General features: G+C 53.8%; 1 protein-coding gene across 1 annotated transcript; it reads right to left on the reverse strand.

Annotated features, from left to right (window-relative positions):
• Window positions 1–275: 275 nt before the first annotated feature.
• LOC146199467 (progranulin-like) lies at window positions 276–9,543 on the reverse strand. The gene is made up of 2 exons (XM_084594954.1): window positions 9,189–9,543; window positions 276–810 (listed from the first exon to the last, which is right to left on the reverse strand). Exons 1-2 carry the CDS (start codon window positions 9,280–9,282, stop codon window positions 302–304), a joined length of 603 nt encoding a protein of 200 aa, XP_084451080.1. The 5' UTR covers window positions 9,283–9,543; the 3' UTR covers window positions 276–301.
• Window positions 9,544–10,680: the final 1,137 nt, after the last annotated feature.

Raw genomic sequence — 10,680 nt, forward strand, 5'->3', positions numbered from 1 at the left:
TGGTAGCCCAGCTCTCGCGCTGTTGTGACGTCAGTAGTCACGTGGTGTAAAGCGTAATTACCGGACCACGCTACGCTGAAGGCTCGAAACCTGGTGTAGTATTGCTTTCGCAATAAAAGGGGTACAAACAGGCCGAAATACCATACGTCGGTTGCCTCTTGTAATTTGCTATTCGCAACACAGGCGATGACCTTATCTCAGGGACAGCTTCAATATGTCCTGAGGCGCATCAGCTATGGGTTCGATAAAACACACACTGCCCCCCCCCCCCCCCTTTTTCCTCCATTCTCTCCCGGATCAGTCAGGGCAGCACGTGACCGCGTTCAATCTTCATAGCTGGAACAGCCAACTGTTCGGTCTGCGCCAGAAGGCCAGCGTGTAGTACGTGGCCGCCGCCGACGGCACTCTTGCCCACGGGTGCGGTCTGGACGCAGTTGCCCGTGCCGCGTATGCAGGCGAACCCGCGGGGGCAGCAGTTGATCAGGTCGGTGCAGCACACGGCGTCCCTATCTGGACAGCAGCCGTAGATGTCCGAGCCCTGGCGGCAGCAGGTGCTGTTGCCTTGGAAACAGTACGTGTCCCCCGCGGGACACTTGACCATGAGCGCCTCGCCGCCGGACTCCGTCGGCGCTGGCGCGGTCGTCTTGTGCTCGGCTTTCGTGTTTACCGTTTTCGCCGGCGCACACAGGTTGGAAGCGTTGTCGCAGACGTAGTGCTCCGGGCAGCAGCTGTTCCGCTGGGAACAGCACACGGCGTTGGTCATGGTGCAGCAAGAATAGCGGCCGACGGGTAGCCGGCAGCACGTACCGTCTGAAAAAAAAAAAATAATAATAATTGCTTAGCCGAGGTTTTCAAGTCCCCACTGGTGTTTTTTATGGCATGATAAAATATCAGGCCCAGAAGGGAATGTGGCCCGCTCAGGAAAAGCCAGCCGCGTTATGTGGGCAAAACCAGTGGTAGAAAATGGGATGCCTCGCTCACGGATAAAGATAAAGCGAGGGATTCCACAAACCGGTGCTTTGCTACCTGACGTGCAGCAGTCTGCATTTTACCGCGCTAGCTCTATGGTTTCCATTCCGCCAAAAAAATTAGTTGGCGGAACTCTGATTAACTCTTGCTGGATTGCGATAGCAACGGTGGAAGCTTCTTTGGCTGCTACATTATTCCCCTATCACGCCCTATCAGTGTGAGGTGCTACATTATTGAGGACACTTAAGCTCATCCTTTAAGAGTATCACACATATTCATCTTTCTCGCGCAGGCACATAAGAGCAGCACATCACGAATCATCTCGTACTGACCATGCACATACAATTCAAACAGTTTTTGCCCGCACAAACAAGCATCAGAATTCCCCATTAGCCTTGGCTATAAAGGAGCGGAATGCTTTACTTGGCAGCATTGTGTCCATTAACGTAACATCATCTTTCCGCTCATCGTTACTAACATATCTTGAATCTAGAGCAGCATTGCAGTGTTTGAATTTGCCGACTTTGTATCAGTGTTTTACCTTATACATGTACATATTTATTGGTTTTTAGCATACTTTACCACGCCCACAATGCACAATATTGAGCTTATTTTGTAACTCACACTGTATTCTTTCATTATTGTTTTTCCTGTATTTGCATTATGTATGACATGAACTCATATGCATTTTATGTAGCCATTTTTCTTTATATGATCCCCCACCTACGTAATGCCCAGCTGGGCCCTTAGGGTACTTAAATAAATAAAATAAATGAGAAGGGTTCAATGCTGCTGAACCGAATGTGGAGCGAAAGCATTAGCTGCCGGTGACCGAGCGTTCTTCTTCTTCGCGGCTGTTCAAGGTCAAACGTTGCCCTTCCCGGGACGACGCGACGGGCCGAAACCTGGCGCAGTATATTGCTACCGCAATAAAAGCCGTTGTCTGTGCGGTCCTTGGTCCCGCTGGCAGGCAGTTGGAACCAGTATGCATTCGCCGATTTCGCTAGTTGGAAGGTGGCATGGCAGGGAACTGAATTCAACTGATTGGCGACAGGGTTGTGTGACGTCACGAGATGGAAAGTTATGGCCAAATTGGCAGGAGCTGCAAAGTTGGGCAGGCTTGAGGATATGGGAGTCGAAACTACAAGGACCCTTAGAACCCTGCAAGCCCGTTTGTGCAGCTAAGTTAAAGCAGGGCGGTCTATCTTTGTTGGGTGGTCTTTCACATAATGCCGTCGCCTTCGTAAACTCCCATCCGTATGCGCACTGGATCCAAAACCCACCGCTATCGCAATGCCCTTTTGAGGTCTGTTAAGCGCCTTTTATATTGAGCTAATACCGCTAAGGTCCCCAGTCACATCAAGCTCAAATTAAACAAAATCATGGAAGTTGTAGGGCTCGTGGCGCGCCGCGCATTTGAAGGCCGCGCCACTTCCCAATGCTCCCTGCGCGCGTGCCTGTTTCCCTCTCCCCGCTCGCGCGGGGATAACCGGTCCCGCGCGAGGGGGCTATAAAAGAAGGCACGCGCCGCCGTCGCGGTCTCTTCTTGGTCCCTGGCGCTTCCTGGTCCCTGGCTCGTCGCTCCCGCTTCCCTCCCGGCTCTCCACGGAAACGACCCGCAGCCACCCGGACGACAAGATCCCTGTGAGATAAAGAATGTTCGTTACACGGCCCACTGTGTGTTCTGTCGTGCGCATGCCTCGGGCAGAGGAATCGCCCACAACTGGCACCCAACTGGGGCTGAATTAGCACCCATGTGGACGATTTTTCTGCCAACGTGGCAGCGCACGACAACACGACGGGCCGGTCCTTTGTATGTTAGGCGCGACGCCATTTTGAGTTTAGGGCTATCGTGCGTACAGATGACACGGAGTGTAGTATAGTAGTGTTTGTACAGTGTTTTATTTTGTTTTGGGTCATGTGCGTGTTTGTTAGTGTCGGGCGGTTTGTGTTTTAATTTTTTTTGTGCATATGTTAGTTTTATGAAGTGTTTAGCCTTTGTGACTAGCCTCTTGATGCGGGCTAGGTGGTAGTCGTGCGCGTTTAGGCTCCCGACCGGCCTTAGTTGTTGAGTGAAATGCCTCCGAGAAAAGACGTGCCAGATAGGGCCGCCGCTTCGGACGCCAGTGCGTCCGGAAGTGAGGTAAAGGACGCGGTAGAGTCTGTGCAGTTTACCGATGCGGCCGCCTTGATGAGGCAGATGAACGAGGTGTTGTCTGTGTTCGCCCTTCAGCTCGGTTCGGTGGCTAGCGCCAACCAAGCCACAGCTGCGGCGGCAGTCCCGCGTCCACGGATAAATGTAGAGGTTCCCTCCTTCTCCGGTTATACGGACGTAAAGTCAGTCCACGAGTTCCTGCAAGAACTCGAGGATTATCAGACGGCACTGGGTTCCCCAGACGACGTGGTGCTAGCGCAGGTAATCCCCGTGGCACTTGTTGAGAGCGCGGCGCGGTGGAGACGCTGCCAGCCGGCCTTCCAGTCGATGGCAGACTTCACAGATCGCTTCCGCGCCGAGTTCTTGCCGCCCGATTACGAACGCCGGATGCTTGAGGAGCTAGCGTTGCGCACACAGCACCCAGAGGAGAGCCTCCTCGAGTATGTACGCGCAATGCAGGAGCTCTACAAGAGGGCAGATCCCACGGCAACCGATCTTGAACAGGTCGCGCGCGTGATGAGGCAATGCCATCCGCGCTTCAAGCCGTATTTGCGGGGACGTGGTTTTGCAAACCTCGAGGCCCTAGCACAGGAAGCGAAGGTAGTACAGGCGGATTTACTCGCTGAATTGCGCTACCAGCCACCCCCCAGGCCAGCCGAATCGCTAGAGCCGCAATGCGCCTGGGCCGGAGGCCATCACTCCGCGCCGCGCGCCAGGGGCGCAGACGTAATGATGGTAGGGCAGGAAAGGCCAGCGGAAGGCTCCGATATTCCTCGCGCTCTTGACCCGTACGCGTTCGAGCAGCGGCGTCGAGCTGGGCTCGCCAGCGACGTACGCACAGGCGCGGAGAGAGGGGAAAGACGTCCCCAACAGCTTCGTGGAACGCGGCATCCCCCGTCCGCGCGGCAGGTGAACGACCGGCTTTGCTGGAATTGCAACCAGCCGGGCCACGTGGCACGAGAGTGTCAAGCAAGGCGTATGCAGGGAAACGCGGACCGCCGGCGGCCATAATTGGTAACACCAGCCTGTCGCCGTCGGCGGGAGAATTTCGTGGTAGCCACGGCGGAAAATGGGAAATGTACTCCCACGCCGCGTCACCGGGCGCTGAGGCTTTTGTCCCCCTCGCCTGTAGAGCGCAAGGAATGTTGTCGCGCTCGAGCCCTTTTATGCTAGTGCGGTTAGCTGGTCAAAGCTACTCGGCACTCATTGACACGGGCTCAACTCTGTCACTGGTCGGTGATGATGTGTTCGAGGCCTGCCGTAGATGTAACATCCGTGTCAGGCCAGCAGAAACCCCTTTGAGCTTAGCAGCAGGGACGACAAAAGCGGAAGGAGCGGTGCGTCTGGTCCTGCGTTTTGACGGCAGGAAGCGGAGGCATCGCTTCGTCTATCTGCCCGGCTTAACCATACCAGTTATTCTGGGAAGAGATTTTCTTTCGAGCGAAGGCATTGTGCTTGACATGGGGGAGAACGGCTATCGCTACAGCCCCTTCACCCCCCTCATTCCCTTTGTTAGCGCACCCAAGCAGGAATGCGTCGCTGAGCGAGCGAGCGTTCACGCTTTTGTCGCAGAGGGCTCCCCCGCGACACTGAATGGTAGCCCATTAGAAGCAATTATCGCGTCCTTCTCGGGAACCGGTAGTCAGCGCCGAAGGCTCGTAGAAACTTTACTCCCGTTTTCGGATTGTTTCACAGAGAAACCAGGCAGGACCGACTTGCTTCAGCACGAGATCGAAACGGGTGATGCGCGCCCTTTCAGATGTAACCCGCGGCCGTTAAGCGCGCATAAGAGACAGCTTCTCGACAGCGCCCTTGACGAGATGATAGATACCGGCGCGGTGAGACCCTCACAAAGTCCCTGGGCGTCCCCAGTGGTTCTAGCGCCAAAGAAAGATGGTTCGGTCAGGCTGTGTGTTGATTATCGAAAGCTCAACTCACTGACGCCTACGGTTGCGTACCCTTTCCAGTCGATCGAGGCTGTGATGTACGCGTTAGGGAACGCAAGGTTCTTCACAGTCCTGGATGCAAGCAGAGGGTACCTGCAGATTGAGGTGGCGGAAGGTGACATTCAGAAAACCGCATTCACCTGTCACCGCGGGCTCTTCGAATTTACTCGACTCCCGTTTGGCTTGTCTAATGCACCGAGCACGTTCATGCGATTGATGGACATCGTGCTGGGCGATGCAAGGTTCAACTACGCGATGGCGTACCTCGACGACGTCGTGATATTCTCACAGTCGTTCGAAGAGCATCTCATTCACTTGAATTCCGTTCTTGAAAGAATGAGACGTGCGGGTATAACGATCAACCCAAAGAAAGTGCAGTTGGCATCGAAGAGAGTTAACCTCTTGGGATTTGTGGTTGATGATGGCACTTTGAGACCGAACGATGACAAACTGCAGGCAATTCTGAACTACCCCTGCCCGACGGACGTGAAAAGCTTGCAGAGGTTTTTGGGAATGGTTGCCTTCTACAGACAATTCATCCCTAGTTGTTCAGAGCTCGCTAGGCCGTTGAACCAGCTGTTGCGAAAAGGCTCGAAGTGGGTCTGGGGCAAGGAACAGAACGACGCTTTTGTTGCCTTGGCTCGCGCGATAGCGAACACCGCTAGTCTGCGCCTCCCCGACCTGAACAAGCCGTTTGTCTTGCAGACAGATGCTAGTGATGCCGGTGTAGGAGCTGTTTTGTTGCAGGAACACGAGGGCAAGCTGCGCCCTGTCGCGTTCGCTAGCCGCACGCTCACATCAGCGGAGCGGAATTACTCCGTGACCGAAAAGGAATGCCTGGCGATAATGTTCGCATTGTCAAAGTTCGACATGTACCTAGACGGAGCGGTTTTCACCGTGCAGACAGATCACCAGGCACTTTCGTGGTTAAAGAGGCTGAAAAACCCCGCAGGCAGACTCGCGAGATGGGCGCTGACGTTGCAACGTTACGCGTACGCCATTGAGTACCGCCGGGGCAGCATGAATAAGGTGGCCGATGCGTTATCGCGCGCACCGTTGAAGGCTGGCAGAAGCGCAGAAGAGGCGCAGACCAGCATTACTGGAAGCGGCGTCGCCGCTAGTGGAGAGGAGGAGAGGGCGGACGCGAGTGTCGCGCCCTGCGTAGTTAAAGAGAGAAAGGAGGTGGACAGAGTTGCCGCGCTGTGCTGCGAGAGAGAGAAGGCGCAGCAGCTGGTGGCGGCGACTACTCGCCTGCCAAGAAGCGAGGCAGAGAGAAATCTGTCATGGGGAGTAGCGGTCAGTAGGGAAGAGCTAATTGAGGCCCAGAAAGCAGACGGTCTATGCCAGCGGGTGCTGAAAGAGCTAGCGAGTAGTGCAGCTTGCACCGGGAACGCTGAGGGCAAGTACGACGCGTATCTGCTGGGCGATGACGGCTTACTGCTCCGCTACATCCCCCAATTTGACGAGGAAGAGGCGATTGCATCCCCCTTCCGAGTCGTGGTCCCGAGGAAGTTGCGGAAACGATTCCTCCAGTACTTCCATGACTCAGCGCTGGCAGGCCATGGCAGCGGCAGTAAGACTTACGATAAGTTATGCCGTGTCGCGACCTGGCCAGGTATGAGAAAGGATGTGCTGGGTTACGCCCGTACATGTCCTGTTTGCCAGGTAGCCAAGCCTCGGGCGGGGAAACCCGCTGGCATGATGAAGCCGGTAGTTAGCAACTATCCGTGGCAAGTGGTCGCGTGCGATATCATGGGACCCCTCCCTCGCTCCGCGCGCGGACACCAATACATCCTGGTAATAACGGACCACTATTCCAAGTGGGTTGAGGTTTTCCCCCTTAGGAAGCTTGTGTCAGAACGGATTTGGGAGAAACTGTTGGAGACATTCACTCGTTTCGGTTTCCCTTCCGACCTGATTACAGACAATGCCTCGTATTTCACAAGCAAAGTCTTTGTTGATTCCTGTCGGGCGCTTCAAATCCGCCACAGGAAAACGAGTCCCTACCACGCTCAGAGCAACATAACCGAGAGAGTGAATCGGAATGTTAAGAGTATGCTGGTCGCGACGACCGAGCAGCACAGAGATTGGGACGCACGGCTGTCCGAACTGGCTTTCGCCACTAGAACAACCGTGAACAGGTCGGTAGGTATGACACCTGCTTACTTGAATTTTGGGAAAGAGATCGCTTTTCCGCTAGAGAACGCCCTACTTGACGCGGCGGGGCCCGCGCCCCCTCCGCTTACACAGTACGCGGCAAAGCTCCGCGAGCGCCTTGAGGCAGCGCAGCGCGCGGCTCGTGAAAACCTCGATGTCGCGCGCATGGAGCAAGCGGATCAGTACAACAAAGGTCGTCGTCACGTCGTTTTCAACACGGGCGACTTGGTACTGAAAAGAACGCACCCGCTTAGTAACGCAGCGCGTGGTTTCGCCGCGTCGCTAGCGCACAAGTGGGTTGGACCGTTCGAAGTTACGGCACGGACTACGCCACTCACCTACCAACTGCGGTTGTTGGCGAGCGGTGAAACCGCTGGTCCGGTGCACGTCGCAGACTTGAAAGCTTACCACCTTCGCAAGGACGATAACTGCGAAGCGGGGGAAGCTCAAAACGATGCAGGTAGCAACCCGGTTCGCAACCGACGCTATAACCTAAGGCCAAGGTAGTGCACTACTTTGTCTAACGTCTTTGCTTCTTTCAGAATGCATTCTGATAAGATTTTGCAGCAGCCAGATGAACCACCGTCGCTGGGGCGGGAAACCGCACCCAGCGCATGGTTCAAGGAGGGGCCACTTAAACAGGGGGTACCCCCCTAGTTTGTAGTGGTTTGTGGCCCATCATTGTGACCAGCGCGGCCATGCTGGCCGTCTTCAACAAGTCTGGGTTGGAGCCCGCTGCCCAGGCCTGGAGTACGGTCCTCAGGAAGCCAGGTGTGCCTGGGGCGGAAACGCCTGCTGCAATGTGCATCCAGCACGGCGCCATGTGGAAAGGGGTCTCCAATGTAGAGCAGCAGCTCAGGGCCGCTGCCAGGCGTATCCGTGGCCGAGCCCAGCTGCGCTGTGACCCCGAGGATGTGGCCGCTGCCGGAGAGGGACCAGCTGAGATGGCATGGCATCCCGCCAGAGCCTGGCGACAAGGCTTCATATTTTACGCCGACCCGGGCTCGGACATGGACATGGCCCGGCTGTTGGCGGAGCCCGGGTCGGACGCTGAGGGGGGGGGAAGATGTAGGGCTCGTGGCGCGCCGCGCATTTGAAGGCCGCGCCACTTCCCAATGCTCCCTGCGCGCGTGCCTGTTTCCCTCTCCCCGCTCGCGCGGGGATAACCGGTCCCGCGCGAGGGGGCTATAAAAGAAGGCACGCGCCGCCGTCGCGGTCTCTTCTTGGTCCCTGGCGCTTCCTGGTCCCTGGCTCGTCGCTCCCGCTTCCCTCCCGGCTCTCCACGGAAACGACCCGCAGCCACCCGGACGACAAGATCCCTGTGAGATAAAGAATGTTCGTTACACGGCCCACTGTGTGTTCTGTCGTGCGCATGCCTCGGGCAGAGGAATCGCCCACAAAGTACAAGATGAACTAGGCAAAACCAGGGCTAGCTTTGCTAACGCGCGTTAATTCGTGATTATATCTAAGCTAAACCGCCCGTGATATTTGTTTCCCCTCGCTATTTACACCAGCACGAAAACCAAATTATTCGCGGCAAGAACCATTTAAAACCACCCTGCTTACTTTCAGGTCTTTGCCATAACACGGGAAAAAATTGTTCGTCACGAAAAGGTAGTTGAAAGGGGGATAACACGGGGAGAATAAACAATAACTGCAATTATATGGCGCAGCGTATAGTCACAAGTGTACCGGTACGAGCGGGATTCCTCTTTTATCGTCCGCTATGCACTCTAAACAACCACGCATTGTTAAAGTCACGTAGTGGCATCGCACAGTGAAAACCATGTAGGCGCCGTTTAAGGTGACAGCCACAAGTGCAACTCGATCCTTTGTAATTTGCGTAACTTCACTGAAAATCACGGTCAGCGCCACAACGGCTTTATAGAGTTCCAAACCCTGGTAGAGCTCACGTATTCGGCTGCCCTAGGTCTTAATTTTTAAGAAAAAACGAAACTTACTTTCGACGCAAAGGCTTCCGTCGGGGCATCTCTTATAACGAGCGGCCAGCGTTCCTGCACCGAAGATCAGCAAAACACCGAGGTGAAGCAGCATTTCTACTCTCAGAAAGCAAACAGCAGCAGTTTCGAACGGCAACCGTCAGCAGCGTCGCGTGGTTCACGTGCATACACGATGCTCATCTTTCTCTTTCTCGTGGTGCTCTGATGGATGAGGGGCAGTACGCGCTAAGTCTGGAAGCTGCTCCGTTGGACTCCTTGAGGCATGGTACACGCTGTCTAGCAAATGAGACGCCATCGATAGTCGTCGTGCCAGCTAGACACTTTTTAATGTGTAAGCATTGTATGGCCGGCTTTGTAGGCGGGCTTCGCTTGGGCATAACCTTGTCGGCGCTGTAAAAGAGGAAATAGTCGATATACAAAAAAAATAATAATGGTACCATCGAATAGAGCGCCAAGGAAAGGTGTGCAACTGACAAAATGGTACATGTGGATTATTTAGTTAAATAATTACCGCCAATTAGGTCAATCAGATGTCGAAATAGCCGGGAGGGGTAATGCCGACGTCCAAAAGGGGTCACGTGGCACTCAACTTCTGGTGACGTAATTTGATGGCGGAAAATTTGAAATGTTTGAACGTGAACGACCGGGAAAGGTCATCATTTGCGTGCGCAAATGGGTGGGAATGGTTAGAAAGTGTGTAAAGAGAGGTAGTCAACCAACTGCAGTCTGAAAAATTTCGAGAGCACTGCAGAACCTACAGCGCAGAAATACAAAAGCCTGAGCACTGCTGCTGCACACGGCACATCGCGCGCCCCTTGTCGAGCACAACCAGAGGTCCGTTGAACGCATCAAAGTTAACCGATGTTCTATATTTGGTTTACAGTAAAGGGATTGACGATCTTTTATGCGGCATGTCTGATTGGGGCCCACAATATCTTTAATTACGGTTTGCAACCTTGCAGCAAGGATTTTCATTAATATTTTATAACCTGCATAATAATGCACTAAGGCCGTCAGGGCCTGGCGACTTTCCATTGTTCAAGTCGTCAATAACCTTTGCGACTTCGCTTACAGTAATAGAGTGCTCAAGGCGCAGCTTAGTCTCTTCATTTACTTACGGTAATTGGAAAAGAAATTCTTTCTTAACCTTCTTCAAGCCAACCATATGGGCTGAAAAAGGTTTCTGTTAAAAGCAGTAATGGTTGTTAATATTTCCGCATAATCGCAAGTATTTTTCATATTATAATCGATCTTAAAGATGTTATTTTGACAAGCATATCTTTTCTCTTTGCTAAGAGCCCTTTTTGTGCGTGCTTCACCAATAAAGATTTTCTCCGCTCTCGATCGTACAATAGCACCCTAAAAACGGTCTTTGTCCAACGTTTTTAACTGGGATTTTACGGCACATATGTCTTCGCTGTATGAGCCAGGGGCTTGGCATTCCTCTTTCATTCGCGCTGGGAGATTATTTTGTTGTTGTTGCGACTGTAGG

Source organism: Amblyomma maculatum, chromosome 2, assembly GCF_055883805.1.
Source record: "Amblyomma maculatum isolate TAMU_Amacu chromosome 2, ASM5588380v1, whole genome shotgun sequence".
NCBI classification, from domain to species: domain Eukaryota; kingdom Metazoa; phylum Arthropoda; class Arachnida; order Ixodida; family Ixodidae; genus Amblyomma; species Amblyomma maculatum.

Excerpts from the sequence above, each read along its gene's own strand:
- LOC146199467 (XM_084594954.1), bottom strand. The coding sequence starts at position 9,282 with ATGCTGCTTCACCTCGGTGTTTTGCTGATCTTCGGTGCAGGAACGCTG. Across the intron at positions 811-9,188 it reads CGGAAGCCTTTGCGTCGAAA|ACGGTACGTGCTGCCGGCTA; the intron begins GTAAGTTTCGTT and ends TTTTTTTTTCAG.